Here is a 16,647-nt window from a genome sequence, read left to right as displayed (position 1 = left end):
TGTTGAGCTGTAGTGCTCATTTGGGAGCTCCTTTTTCCATTGTTTCTATTAATAAAAAAGTGGAAAAGGCCCAAAATAACATAAAATAAAATGTCTCATCCTCAATCTTCTCAGGATTTGTCTGGTATTTGATGTGGTAGAGAGACCGCGGTCGTCTTTGTGACATGTTTGTCTTTGCCCTTCATAAAGAAAGTGAGCAGTTCTCCTTTTCCTTTTACATAGATGGGTCCTCTTCTGACGAAACGGAAACCGTACTCCTTCAGGATGTTACAGCAGTCCTCCACCACCTGAGGAGCACCAGCACCAGAAAAACACAGACGTCTGCATCAGAGCTGAGTGATACGATGTATATTCAATGCCATTAAGATATTTTTGCATCATTACATGGTCTCGTGACTCATAAGTATTAGAGCGTTAGGACAGAGATGTTTTGATAGCATCTCAAATCACATTTCTGGTGCAAACATCGCATTAGAGGATAAAGTTCAATTCAAAAGATCATGACTCAGAAATGTTCAAGGAGGTCTCCAGGTTTTATTTGATTTTATTTATGTAAATTCAATGTATTTATTAAACATAATACATTAATTATTTAATGTAAAGTTTTAATACAAATACAAAATGTATATTATAAAGTATATAATAAAATATAATTATTATAGAAGATATATAATTATATATCTTCTATAATTATTTTAGAAGTATATACAATTTTATATATTTAAATCATCCATCTATTCTCCAAACCACTTTTTCTCTGTAATGTCATGGGTAATTAAATATTTTCTATAAAATTGTATAAATATTTAATATTTTAAAAGGAAAAGGAAAATTGTTTTTTACTATATATTTTTATATTGGTTCGGCATATAAATAATGATGATTAAATAATGATTAAATACCATCTTTCCTTTGTTTTAGTGAAAAACAGTGTGGAGAATGTGGAAAATATTTGTCAATAGGCAAAATATTTAAAACTGAAAATATTGAAAGGATGAAAAATATTGGGTCGATATTGTGAAGTTATTATTATTTTTTTTAATTCATAAAAATAAATAAATAAAGCTTATATCACCTGTATGTTACCCATAACCCCAGTGGACTCCATGCGACTGGCCACATTTACAGTGTTTCCCCAAATATCGAAATGAGGTTTGCGAGCTCCAATCACTCCAGCTAACACACCCCCCTTATTCAGACCTGACAATAAAACACACACAAACAACATGGTCAAAAAAACATAAATATAACACATACTCAACTATATCATTATATAAGCAGAAGTGACATAGGTCTGTAGTTCGGTCAGACGTTGGCTGACCTATGCGCAGCATGAAGTTATTGAACGACTGTTTGTTTAGGTTTCCAAGTGTGACTTTCATAGCCAATGCAAAGTCTGCCAAATCAGCGAAGTGTTGCCAGCGCTCCAGGATGGACTGATCCCCTATCTGTATCCCAAACACATAATCAACATCAGTAACACAGACTACATTAATGTAAGTATTATGTGTTAGCATGTGCTGTGCAGCTGACCTTGCGGTCGGCGTATCCGTTAGTGTTGCTCTCCGGAGTCACGCCTGATGCAGCCATGTATGTGCTACCGATAGTCTTGATCTTCGTAATGTGCCGAAACTCTGTGCGATCCAGAAGCTACTCCGAATGAAAAAAAACACATCATATGATTTTAAAGAGAACTTCTGCTGAACAAATGATGACATATGAAGAAATAAAGGACAAAGAGACACTCACACTGTCAAAGTCAGAGATGATCTCATTCAGGATTCGGAGGCATTCTATTCCTCCATTGTTTATACTCTCCTCCGTGTAAAAGTCAGAGAAGTTGGGAATAGAGGCAAACATCACGCCGATCTCATCATATGACTGACTGTAAAGTTCCTGCAATAAACAAATAAACGTCAATATGCATATTTATTAAGGGCCAAACTAATTTAAAGACTACTCTGAAAGGAGTAGACAGGAATTGTTTCCACCACGGGATAAAAAAAGGTAATTGCAACTCTTTTAATTCTGATAGTTTTTTACTTGCAATTCCAAAAAGCATCTGAACTGTAAGATATAAAATCACAATTGTGAGAAAAAAAATCAAAATTGTGAGATAAAAAGTTGCAATGACCTTTCTTATTTATTATTCTGTGGTGGAAACAAAAAAGTCACAATTGCAAGAAAAAAAGCCAAAATTGCGAGATGTAAACACATAATTCTGAGAAAAAAGTCAAAATTGTGAGATGTAAATGCAGAATTCTGAGAAAAAAAGTCAAATTTGCAAGATGCAAACTTTAAATTCTGACAAAAAATTAACAATGAGATGTAAACTTTAAATTCTGAATAAAATGGTCAAAATTGTGAGATATAAACTTTGAATTAAGAGAAAAATGTAAAAAAAAAAAAAAGATGTACACTTAGAATTCTGAGGGAGATAATCAGAAGTATGAGATATAAGAAAAGTTATAAACTGATATAAATGTGCAATTGAAAAAAGTCAGATTTACCATATGTAAGCTTAGAAGAAATAGTCAAAACTGCGAGATATAAATTTTGAATTCTGAGAAAATTTCCGAGATGTAAGCTCAAAATTCCAAGAAAAAAGTCAGAATTGTGAGATGTAAACTTTGAATTATGAGAAACAAGTCAAAATGAAAAAGCTAAGTTCAGAATTCTGATATGTTAAACGTTAACTTAGAATTCTAAGAAAAAAAAGCCGAACTACGAGATATAAGAAAAGCTATGGTTATAAATAGCTATAGATATAAATTCACAATTCTGAGGTTAAAATTGTTACTCCACAAGCTTCCATACTGTACATACCTCATCTCGCATCTTGGAGCCCAGGAAGTGTTTGGCCACGTGTTCAGGAAGCATGTTAGTGACCAGCGCCTCGTTATACGTTCTCATTTCATACACTTTCTCCTTCTGATCGTGAACCTCAATCTTCCACAGAAACAGTTTACGTGACTGTCTTTCCACCTGAGAGAGAAGAAAAAAATGAGAATTAAAATGCTAATATTTCCCAAAAACAGAGTATAGGAAATAAATGTGAGTTTTTAAGCTATTGTTGGACATACGTGACGTGCAAAGTAGTAGAAACACATCATCATGATGATAATCATCACAGTCAGCAGATACCTGGTGGGAACTACTGAATAACTGAAGAGTCACAGAAAATAATGGAAAACAATTACAGGTGTCAGACAATTTTTGTGAGTGGTTTGAAGCACAACTCTATAAATACGCTAGAAAAGTGCTGTTCTGTATTTAAATTAAGTCAATAATAATTGACTTATAATATGATAATAATAAGAAATGTTTCTTGAGCAGCAAATCAGCATATTAGAATGATTTCTGAAGGATCATGTGACACTGAAGACTGGAGGAATGATGCTGAAAATTCAGCTTTGCATCACTGAAATACATTATATTTTAAAATAAATTCACATAGAATTGTAATAATTGTAATAATATTTACAGTATTCCAAGTACGTCTGAATGCAAACTCAAGCTTGTCTCACCTGTAGTCCAGGTAGCGAATGAAATCGTAGATGTCGTAAATGTACATCCAGCTGTGGATGTTTACGGCACCTGTTGCTATGGTAACCAACAGCATGAGCGCCAGCTTGACCACATGGCTGAGCTGTATGAGCATGACGGTTGCCACGAGCGACAGCACTGATATGTATCCGTAGTGTTTGGGGTTCTCAGCGCATCCGCCGTCACCCAGAGACTCGAGCGTCAAGCCGGATGAGGAGTTCAGCAGCACGAGAGGGGGCTGAACACAGCTCAGCTGAAGAAATATGACGAGAAAAACACTTTCATCTATAAAAGTACGAATTTACTAAAAGATACTTGGAAAATGCAATACAATGGCATTTTACATGCAAGTCAGGTTGCATGACATCATATGAACATGCCAGAACAAAGTTTAAGACTACGGTCAGTAATAATAATAATTTAGAAAGAGGTGAAGTCTCTTGTCTCACCATATCGGCCACCTCAGCCATGGTCAGAACAAATATGGAAGCCATGGCCCATGTGTTACGAGCCCAGCGTGTGCGGTCGATCCACTGTGAGAAAGACACCAGCCTCCCGGGGAAGACCTGATACACACACATCACAGTGATACACAGATGGCCACTCTCTCTCACAAAGCATTACTATAGTTAACTAAAACTATTAAATGTAGTTTTTGTTAACTGAAAGCTGAAATAAAGTAAAATATAAATATTAGATGAAAAAAATTAAAAACTTAAAATTAAATTAAATTAAGTGCTAAAATGACTAAAACTAAAATAAACTGGAATGTAAATAAATTCAAGCTAGCTAAATATCAATATAAAAAAAGCACAGCAAAATTACTAAAACTTAAATGGAAATTAAAATGACAAGTGAAAATATAAAAACAAAAGCTAATTCAAAATATTAATAAATACTTTGCATATAAATAAAATAACATTAAATATACTAAATATATAAGATATACTACGAAATATACTAAGAAATGAATAAAATATATAAAAATAAATAAAATACTAAAATAACATTGCTCTCTAATATCAATATCAGATTACAAACTTTGAAGGACAAATTTGGCTAATACTTAACCCAAAATAAAAATAAAAATAATTTACATTTAAAATAAATAATTTATATTTAATATAATAATATATGTTTAAATGAAGTCTATTTTTAGAATATTAATTAACAAACCACATTACTGTAATGTGAAAATATAATCTTTTTTTTTTTTATAATTTTGGAAATTTTTAAATTATTGAAATTGTAAAGTTATATAAATCTTGTTGTATAATTATTGATTGTACAGCCTTTAATTTATGATTTATTCTTACAGTAATACAGTAAAAATAACTGAAAAATCTAATTAAAATCTAATGAGAATCATCACTTAATAATTTGAACAATAATTATTGTCAATGATGGGGAAGATCACAATGCTAAAATGCTTCAAAATAGGCGTTATTTTCAGTAAGCAATATCATATTTTTTTGGTTTTCTTTACATTCACATTTACATTTAGTCATTTCAAAATCAAAATCAACAAAAGAGCGATGGTATGCAGTCACCTTAACACAGTATACATAGCAAGGTGTTGTTTTTTTTAAATTATATAATAAATAAAAAGAAAATAGACAGAATAGAAAAAGAATAGAGCAAGCTAGTGTTAGAGGCCTTTTTGCTTTTTGTTAATTGTATAATAAATAAAAAGAAAACAAAAAGATAAAATACAAAAGAATAGAGAAGCAAGTGTTAGGTTTTTCTTTTAAGAAAGCAAGCAGTTAGTAAATAAATAGAGTGCAAGCCTAAAATGATTTTGAAGTGAATTATGACACAAAGATGTTGTCATGAGATCCACTCAATAATCTACTGCTGTGATGTTGGACTCACTCGAGGAAAGATGGCTGCTAGTGAACACAGAGTCAGAATCAGCAGTAACAGCTCACCAACAGCTAGAGTCACATAATTCACAATCAGCCTGTCAGAAATCAAGCAGATATGACAACATTACACAAGAGAAGTGTCAATATCAATAAAACATTATATGAATAATCCATTTATTATGTTGTATTAGTGATTAATTATTTATGATCTTCACTCACTGTGGGTCTATGAGCATTTCCATGACTGAGGTAAAGATCAGAACGACACAACAACAGCTAAACGCAACTCCCGTCTGTCTCTCCTTCTCTGCTGAGTAACGAGACTCAAGATCAGAGTCCTTAAACCTCAGAGACAGAACAGACGTCTTCCTCTCCTCCAGACTGAGAGAGAGACGGTGATGTGAGACAGGCGCAAAAAGAAACCAGTGGGATTGAAGTAAGAATAAATGGTCATTACGTCTCCTCTGTCTCTCTCTCCAGCAGAGCTTTATTCAGCAGCTGGTTCAGATGCTCGTCCTCCATCCCTTCATCGGTCACATTGGCCAACTGCAGCTGCTGAAAAAAACCACACACATGTCAAAGGTCGAGACTGATAGACAGACAGACAGACAGACAGACAGACAGACAGACAGACAGACAGATAGATAGATAGATAGATAGATAGATAGATAGATAGATAGATAGATAGATAGATAGATAGATAGATAGATAGATAGACAGACAGAGAGACAGACAGACAGACAGACAGATAGATAGATAGATAGATAGATAGATAGATAGATAGATAGATAGATAGATAGATAGATAGATAGATAGATAGATAGATAGATAGATAGATAGATAGATAGATAGATAGATAGATAGATAGACAGATATATAGAGGTAGACAGACAGACAGATAGACAGACAGACAGACAGACAGACAGACAGACAGACAGACAGACAGACAGACAGATAGACAGACAGACAGACAGACAGACAGATAGATAGATAGATAGATAGATAGATAGATAGATAGATAGATAGATAGATAGATAGATAGATAGATAGATAGACAGATATATAGAGGTAGACAGACAGACAGACAGATAGACAGACAGACAGACAGACAGACAGATAGACAGACAGACAGACAGACAGACAGACAGACAGACAGATAGACAGACAGACAGACAGAATGACAAACAGATAGATAGAAAGAGAGGTAGATAGATAGATAGATAGATAGATAGATAGATAGATAGATAGATAGATAGATAGATAGATAGATAGATAGATAGATAGATAGATAGATAGATAGATAGATAGATAGATAGATAGATAGACAGATAGATAGATAGACAGATAGACAGAAAGACAGATAGACAGACAGACAGACAGACAGACAGACAGACAGATAGACAGATAGATAGATAGATAGATAGATAGATAGATAGATAGATAGATAGATAGATAGATAGATAGATAGATAGATAGATAGATCTCACCTGTGTCTCTGACTCCTCAGGTATGTTCTTTACTGATGTGTATCTGCCGCTGGGTTTTGTGGTGTTGATCACCTGAAGAAAGTTTCAGATCAGTTATGGATGAGAACAGCAGATGAGAGAATAAGAAAGATGAGCATGATACGCACAGTGCCATTGGTCACTCCATTTGTTTTGGGAGTGTCTTTGGACACAAGCACCAGATACGTGTCGATGCCTTTCTCCAAAAGATACTCGCAGCGTTCTCCTCCATTGCCCTCCTCCAGCTCAAACTCATCTCGCAAACAGTCCTTCGTGTTCTGAGAGATATGCACACGCCTGCAGACACAGCAGAGAGAGAGAAAAAGAGTCAGCTGCACTGCAATTCACAAACAAGAAACTAATGATTTACATACAGATTGCAGTTCATCTCACCCCGGGATGCCTCCTGACTCCATCTTGTTTGCCACAGTAACATCAGTGGACCAGACATCAAACTGCCAGCGCTTCTGTCCCAGGACTCCACCCAGTACGGTACCCGTGTGCACACCTACACGCATGTCCACTTCCGTCTGAGTTTTTTCACGCACATATCTGAGCATAAGTGAGAAGCATATGAGCCAATAGGAATGTCTGCTTTATAGTTGTTTAATTATTTTATTTTATTCTAATATCTATATTAATATTTTTCATGAAAAAATATTTTTAAAATAATAACAATTTGTACATATTATATTATAAATCTATATATTTTATTTTATATAAATTTAAGTATACAGTATATACATAAAAACTGTGAAAATGAAAATATAAAAATTTACATATACACATAAAACAGTATATTGTATTTATTATATTGTAATTACATATTTTAATAATATCTCTAATATATCTAATCTTTTATTTTATATATGTGTTTATATCTTGTAGTAAAATGGAAATACATTAGTATAAATATTATATATATATATATATATATATATATGTGTGTGTGTGTGTGTGTGTGTGTGTGTATAAAATTCATTTTCATAATTATACATTATATATATATATATATATATATATATATATACACAGTGTTGGGGAGTAACTAGTTACATGTAACGGAATTACATATAATCAAAGTTTGAGAAGTTTATAACATGCTGATCAGATAACTCTTATTTATTTACTTATTTATATGGGTTTATGTATATGCTTTATTTTTTTAAGATTAACTCTTTTTTTCTAAGACATTGTTAGAGCCAGTGTTTCCTGTCATAGCTATGCAAAGATTTGATTTCAAAAACAGTTTCATAGCTATTAAATTATTTCTTGTTATGATTTTAAATCTATATTTAAACTTGGCATGATTTTAAAGTAAGTCTGATTTTGCTGTGGCTGTGCTTCAAAGGAGACATCGGATGCCCATTTTCCACAAGGTGGTATGATTCATAAGGGTCTTCTTGAAATGGTCTCAGTGGTCGTGTAAAACAACACCCTTTTTACCTTGTCAAAAACAGCTGTGTTCACAGTGACTCATTTCGGTGCATCTCATTACATGCCAATGAGCACTGCTCACCCCACCCCTCTCTTCTGTGGAAGTGATCCATCCTTGAGTTTTAACTTTTTAACAAAACCTGCCTTGAATTGTCCCTCATTCAGAAAACAGTCTGGAGTAAAATGATTTGCATAGCCAGGCATAAATGAATTTAGTTAAAGTGAAGTGAAGTGACGTGCGGCCAAGTATGGTGAACACACAGATAGTAAACACACACACACCCGGAGCAGAGGGGAGCCATATTGCTGCGGCGCCCGTGGTTCGGGGTTTGGCAGTTGGGGGTTCGGTGCCTTGCTCAAGGGTCTCACCTCAGTCGTGGTATTGAAGGTGGAAGAAAGCGCTGGTTATTCACTCCAAAATCAAAATGGCTTGATAATTGAGACTGTTTAGGTTTTGGGGGGATTAAAATAAGGAGTGAATTTCTATCATTGTAGGGTGATTGTGTTACAAAATGTAAATATTATAATCTTAATTCAAGTGACAAAAGATTTCGAAAGTCTGACGGTAATCAGTGTTGAGTACTACTGTAAGGTCAACCCTGCCTGGTTAACCTGTTTGAAAATGATTAACAGCTGAAAACATGAGAAATTTTTAAAATTAATCGAAAAGTAATAAAATGTAATCAGTTACATTACCTTAATAAAGTAATTGAATAGTTACACTACTTATTACATTTTAAGTAGGGTAACTTGTAATCTGTAACCTATTACATTTTCAAAGTAACCTTCCCAACACTGAATGAATGAATATATATATATTCAACCAGATCCCTCAAAGCATAAAGAACATATGCCGCATCATCAGAAATCTACAGTACTTTTATATCTAGACTTTTAGAGATTGTTATGAAAGTGCAGCATTAAACTGATGAAGACCCTTTATTCATAGTTCAACAAATTCATCATACTGTTTCATTCATATTGTTTCTGCAGATAAAGCTTCTTCCAGTCCCCATAGATAAAGCTTCTCACAGATGGCATAAATTAAAGATAAAAACCCCTCTCATATGCCATGTCCGGTAGATAAAGCTCCACCCAGTAACCGGGTACTGCAGGAAAAGCCCCACCCAGTGGGCGTGTACTTACGAGATGGCCTCCACCATAGACAGGCCCATCATAATGGAGCAGACCGCATGATCTTCACGGTAATCCGGCAAACCACAGATACAGTAATAACAGTCTCCCAGAATCTTGATCCTCAGCTGGTGGTGTTGCTGTTAAAACACCATGAAAGTAGAAGTTACAGTGTTTTTTGTATCCTTAGTACTGGTAATTTTGTGCACAAATTCCCTAAAACATATGAATTTGTACTATTTGTAGCCTTTTCTTTACTAGGTGGACATACATAAATATGTAAAACGTGTGTGTTGGCTGTTTTTACTCACTGCTGCCAGTTTGTCAAAGCGAGCAAAGAGTTCGTTGAGTAGTTTGACAAGTTCTTTTGGAGTCACGGCAGAAGACAGCTGTGTAAAGCCAACGATGTCTGCGAAAATGATACTGTAGAGAGATTGGAGATGTTAGAAGAATACCGCAGTGTGTTTCAAGAGTTTGAACAGCCTTGTTTAAAGTCAACATGAAATGATTGAATGAACCTGTAATGTGAAGTATTTGTGAATTCAGCAATAAAAAATTGCTTAGGTTTATTACAAGACACTAAATTTTTGCGATCTACTGGTGTAATGATGTAAATACAGGAAGGTTTCACTCAAAAAATGTATTCATGTATTTAAAACTTATGCATTTATGCATAATAATTCATTACCATCCATTTGGATTATACAGTTTTAACACAAGCACACTAATAAACTTAATGTGAAGCATATTTGTCAGTCATGCATAAATTAAACAGGTAAGAAAAATGTAAGATTTCTACACTCAAAAAAAAATCATGGTAGTCAAAATGCATGCATACAAATAGCTTAGAATCAGCATAAATCTTTTTATTGTGAAAACAATTACATTTATTCAGCTAAAAATTATGGACAGCTGTGGAATCAACATTTAATTAGTTAATTCAATTCATTTAAAACAGAGTTACTAAAACCAAAAACCAAACAATTTTTGTTACTTAAAACAATAACAAAATAATAAAAACAAGAAAACTTTTTCTAACTCAAAATATAAATAAAAACTATAATAGTATGCAAAATAACCATGGTAAAAATTTATGAAAATTGGATTTATTATAGATAAAAATATAAACCTGGTTATTGCATATTTCAAATGCATTCTATTTATCAGCACTAGTACAGAAATCATATCTGTATCTGTACATTTATTTTTGACTGACAAATATGCAGATATATACTGAATGAGTCAATGGACAAATCTGAGTGAATCTTTTGGTGAACAGACTCAAAAGAATCACCGAGGTGAATCAAAATCATCACGTAATAATAAATGAAGACAGGATAACATGGAGTGACCATGAGTTAGATTGAGTGTTTTACCTGACGTTTTCGTGGCGGTACATGTACATGGTGTTGAACTGCTGAGCATCTGATTTCTGATTGGCTCCTTTCTTCATGCCCTGAAGCATCTCATCTGCTATGTGCTTCGGCAAGATGGACAACAGCAATTCCTCCTATACATGCGCAAAAACATACAGTATATATTAAAATATGTATCTACAAGGTTATGATTATGCACTTTTATTGAATTTCAATGTCTTAGCTTATGAATATTCATCAGATCTTGTGTTCTTTGCTAGATTCAAATGTATATTTCTAATTTAGTGGAGCTTCAAAAGGTGTATCTAAAGTCTGAAGCATCGCTCGCTCTAGTTCACGAGCAGAAGAGCGATGTGGGATTTCGGGAGTTTGATTGCAGAGTTCATTTGTCTCTTGATGCCGTTGCCATAGTGAGTTAAACCTGTCATCCGTGCTCTGATTGGCTGGATGCACTCAACTCCCAGAAGCCCCCACTGCTGCTATGGCATTCTGGGATTGACAGGGTCTCTGGAGACCATGTGACAACATGAGCAGGACGGACAGAAAGAGATACTGATAGAAAACCGCTGTACAGATAGATTGGTGTTAGCGATTAAGGATTCCATTAACACTTAATGGCAAATACTGTTAGTCCCTAATATGGCACAGGTTGTCAACATAAATGGGGTAAGATGTCACATGGGAACCTGCTATTAAATTGTAGAATTTAAACAGTAAAATAATGCTGAAACAAAGCAATTCATAAGCAAAATAAAAAAAGTAGCATAGTTGAGACAACTAAGTATACCAAGTTGATTTCACCATAAAACAATGTGGTGCTTAGAGCGGTCCAACATAGAAAAATTGACGGATGCTATAAATTAAATTTCGGGCAGGACTCTCTGTTTGTTAACCAATAGCAGATAGTGGGACTGCTTTGAAAAATAATGTTTGCAATTAATTTTTTTTTTCAGATTTGTGACGGTACTGTGACACTTACACATACACATACATCACAAAATCCTCCTTTGAGACAATCATCTTGCTGTAATGCAGTCAAAGTTCACTAAAACGAAAACCATAAAAAACTCTTACTTAAAATACTTAAAATAAAATAAACCTTAATTCAAATAAAATATTTTAAAAATTATTTCATTTCAGTTAGTTTTCCAAAGCATTATTTAGTTTAATTTGTACTAAAATAAAAAACAACTAAAACTGAACTTAAATATATAATTTAATATATGTATTGTCTTATGCAGCTATTAAATAAACAATTTAATAAATATATACATTGTTATGCAGCTGTTAAAAAATAATTTAATATACAAGTCTTTATGCAGCTCTTAAAATAATTACTAAATATATAAGTCTTCATGTAGCTCTTAAATTAATTTATAAATACGCAAGTCTTCAACCATGCATTTGTTAAATAATTTAATAAATAAAGTCTTAATGCATCTGTTAATTAATTTAATAAATATTAGTCTTCATGCAGCTGTTAAATAATTTAATAAAAAAATAAGTATTTATGAAGCTATTAAAAATAACTAAAAAATAATAATAAATGACTTATTTAAGAGCTCTGTAAAGACTTACATTTGCATGAAGACTTTTATATTGTTTATTAAATTATTTATTTAATAGCTGCATAAGGACTTCTATAATTCTTAAATTAATAGTTTTATCAGTCTTTATGCTATTAAATAAGTCATTCAATAAGCCTTTGTGCATTATATAATACATTATATAAGCCTTTGTGCAGATCTTAAATGAATTGTTTAGTAAATATCAGTCTTTATGCAGGTCTCAAATAGCAAATAAATGTTACTTTTTGGGGGAACTAATGTCTGTATTGCACTTTTGGAGATATTTTTAAAACAGATCATAAAACTAGGTTTTAGTACGTACTGTGTGACCAACATAAAATAATGTGTGATGGCAAATTTAGGCTCTTGGGTCTTTAGTGTTGCTGCTGTCACAATAACAGTAGCCTGGGGATTTACAGAACCTGCTCTGTGTGTGTGTGTGTGTGTGTGTGTGTACAGTGTGTCCTTGTCTCTAGTTCTGCTCAGATGTGCCAATAACAGGTAACAGGACACAAGGGCCCCAGAGCAGAGCTCCACCACTGAGCCCAATTAGAGCATCTCGGTGCATTAATTACTCACACATTCAAACATGGCACAAAATCCCTACAAAAAGCATCCGGTGCACTTAAAAACCTTTTTCATTCAAAAGAAAATTCGCATTTGGGAATGCATTTGTGCATGTACCTGTTGTTGACCCTGTTCCTTCAGCGTAAGATTGACTTCCAGAGATTGTTTGGCCTCGAGGAACGCCGTGCGGTACTTACGGTCAGCCATGAAATATGATATCACGCCCACCAGCACAGCAGCAAAATACAGCATCAGATTCGCCACCAGCTTTGAGAAACAACACACTCATGTCACTTTTGTTTGAATATTCACACACCAGCCACACAGAACATGGTTTTATTTACATGGAAAATAGTTGTCTGAGTGATGTTTTTGCGTTGTGGTTGAGTCTGACCCATGACGTCAATGTGAAAGCATCATATCAGATCCCTCCATGAGCTCAATGTGCATGACACGAAACATATGACATGTTGCTCCCACAACCCTCTGCTGTCATGCATTACAGCTTTAGAGACTATCCCACAGTACCACCGCAGTACTGTTTGTAAGGGTTTAGTTAAAAACACTTAATTTTTACTACTTCAGTTCAAAAGTTTGGGAGTTATTTTATGCTCAATGAGGCTGCATTAATTTGATAAAAATACAGTATAATAATGTGAAATATTATTACAATTAAAAATTGTAATATATTTTAAAATGTAAATTATTCCTGTGAGGCAAAGCTGAATTTTCAGCTTCATATTAGTGCTGTCAAATGATTAATCGCGATTAATCACATCCTAAATACAAGTTTTTGTTTTTACGTAATATATGAGCATGTACTGTGTATATTTGTTATGTATTTTTACTATAAAATTTATAAAAAGTAAATTATTTTATTATTTTACATTATATTATATTAAAATATAATGTAAAATAAAAAAACATTATTAAAATATTACAACACAATTATAGATATTATAATTTAATACAATTATTTAATATAATTTATTTGTTATCACATGAAGTAGCCTACTATTTTTATATGGTTAAGCATATATTAATATATCAATTATATTATTAAAATATATAAAATAAAAATATCATTATAGATATAATATAATACAATTACTCAATGTAATTTATTTGTCACCACATGAAAGACTATTTTTGTTCTGTAGTAATGATATTAGACTGTACTTTCATGAACACGGTAACATAATTCATACCATTTTAAAAAATAATAAAAAATGTGAAAATGGTAATCAGCATTATAACATAGTACTGTGTGGATACCAAGTGCATTCAGAACCATGATCAGTGTAGCTACTATGATAAAAAGTACTTTAATTTTTTAAAGCAGCGTGATGACCAAATGTCCCCACAAGGAGAGTAAAACCTGACATTTTTGACATTGTGGGGAACAGGTTTTATGTAAGGGGTAGGTTTAGGGGATAGAAAATATCGTTTGGTCAGTATAAAATTAATAGATGTCTATGGAAAGTCTCCAAAATTCACAGAAGCAACCGTGTGTGTGTGTCACCTGTCTGATAAGCACTGTTAACTGCAGTTTGTCTTGGTGTCTCTGCGCTATAGTGAATCCCAGCAGCAGCGTGTGCGCGCAGCACGAGAGCGCGCTCAGGAGTGCGATGGGCGCGAGCGGCAGCGGGAGCGTGAGGAAGAAGGAGAAGAGGAAGAATGTCTGCCATCCGACGGTGTCACCGGCCGCGTAAAATCCCGCGAAGTTCAAACTGAAGTAGCACAGCACGTGGACCGTGATGAGCAGCCAGAGCGCGTACGGTACGAGGCTCCTAGAAACGGACTCCGGCAGCAAACGGAACCGGCACAAAATATAGAGCAGGATATCCGACGCGAGCCCACCTGCAGCCACCGCGAGCGTCTTCAGTTTATCCTCAGAGTAAACCACCGCGCACATGATGACGACATAACCGTTAAAGAGAGCCGCGAACACGATCAGCACCAGTAACGTCTCCTGCCGCTGCCGCAGAAAATACGTCTGATAAACTTTCTCCAGAGACTCCGGTGTAAACTTGAGACGCAGGAAACGCGGCAGAGACAGCGAGCCGCCACGCGCCGCCGTTATCTCGCGCGCGCCTCCGCCAGTGTGCGGCTCCGCCACGGTAACCGGACCGTCCTGAGTCCCGTTCGCCGACATACTGAGGCTCTAGTGAAGTTTGAGTGTAATACTGCCGTCTGTAGATGATCCGTCACGGCTGTCCGAGTTTATTCCGCTCGGGTTCGAGTAGAAACGCACCGGAGAGATTCAGTCTGTCATTCCTTAATGATCCCGGCTCCGTTTCCATGACAAACACATCTCCATCTGCTCTTCCACATCCTTAAAATGCAACAATAACCAGAAAAGAAACAAATTTATGCTCTATAGTTTCCTTATTTATTTTATATATTGTTAAAATATGAAGATATTAAAACTGTCAAACGATTAATCGCGATTAATCGCATTCAAAATAAAAGTTTTTGTTTACATAATATATATGTGTGTGTGTATTTAAATATTTAAAAACACACATATGGTACATATTTTGAAAATATTTACATGTATATATTTATATTAATATAATTTATATTATATATAGCCAAAATATATTTAAAATATAAACATAAGATATTGTTATTACATGTATAGCCTATATATATATATGCATGTGTGTGTTTTTATATATTTATACATAACAAATATACACAGTACACACTCATATATTATGTAAACAAAAACTTTTATTTTGGATGTGAATAATCGCGATTAATCGTTTGACAGCACTAAAAAACATTATATTGTAGCCTAATGTCAGCAGTCATCATGTCAACAAAACAACAAAAAAATTTTTTTTTAAAGTACACATAATCACGAAAATTTGATTACAAGTTCATTAATCGACTTGAGTATTTTAAAAAACGATCGCCTTCAAAAAGTTTGCAAAAAAAGTGATGTTTCGCCTCAACTCCATAGAAATAAAATGTTGATGGATTTGTTTTATGGTTATGTGTTGCCTGGTAAATCAACTGTTTCAATCAAAACAGTATAGACTGGCTAACTGCACCAAAATAAATATTAAAAAATATGACTTTTATCAGATTAAGAACAATATTATAAACTGACAGTGTTTCACTACTAGACCAACAAAAATATGATTGTATAAACTGAATTGGTTTGACTCATATGCTATTAATTTTTCTACTGAACACAAAATATATGAAGAATTGTTACACAGATTTTGCCAGACAACATTAACTATAGCTGTCATGCTTAATAAATAAATATTAAAAACACAAAATATCATATAAGTAATCTACATGACTTTATTTTTGTGTGAACTCACTCTGATTACAACATTAATGATAAAGCAGTAAATCTCAATGTTATAACATTTGATAAATTAACAAATGTATATCTTACCTGATTCAAGCAGTAACTTGATTTGTTTTAGGCTACCACTGTTATTGTGGCAAAATACTAACATTTCTTGACATTCTTAAAAAAAAAGGCTATAAAATTATAAAGGACTCAAATTAACTGAATATTAAGTGATATTTAGAATTACTCCTTCCGTTAAAGGCAGATATTCCATTTTGTTGGTAAACAATCCATATATCACTGAAGGCTTTCTAATAACCTTCATGTAAGACTGTC

General features: G+C 33.8%; 1 protein-coding gene across 1 annotated transcript; it reads right to left on the bottom strand.

The window, feature by feature from the left end:
* Positions 1 to 110: 110 nt before the first annotated feature.
* Positions 111 to 15,153, bottom strand: LOC306843526 (adenylate cyclase type 3-like; the record flags this gene model as incomplete). The annotated part of the gene is made up of 20 exons (XM_079375048.1): positions 111 to 287; positions 1,076 to 1,200; positions 1,322 to 1,448; positions 1,534 to 1,650; positions 1,750 to 1,896; positions 2,827 to 2,985; positions 3,084 to 3,165; positions 3,528 to 3,799; positions 3,996 to 4,112; positions 5,419 to 5,506; positions 5,631 to 5,792; positions 5,869 to 5,966; positions 6,899 to 6,970; positions 7,045 to 7,213; positions 7,310 to 7,468; positions 9,500 to 9,627; positions 9,799 to 9,910; positions 10,864 to 10,997; positions 13,116 to 13,265; positions 14,521 to 15,153. 20 exons carry the CDS (start codon positions 15,151 to 15,153, stop codon positions 111 to 113), a joined length of 3,228 nt encoding a protein of 1,075 aa, XP_079231174.1.
* Positions 15,154 to 16,647: the final 1,494 nt, after the last annotated feature.

The sequence above is a fragment of the Barbus barbus genome, assembly GCF_936440315.1.
Source record: "Barbus barbus genome assembly, chromosome: 24".
Classification (NCBI taxonomy): Eukaryota; Metazoa; Chordata; class Actinopteri; order Cypriniformes; family Cyprinidae; genus Barbus; species Barbus barbus.
The sequence above is the reverse complement of the archived record's forward strand: the minus strand, read 5'-3'. Positions and strand labels throughout refer to the sequence as shown.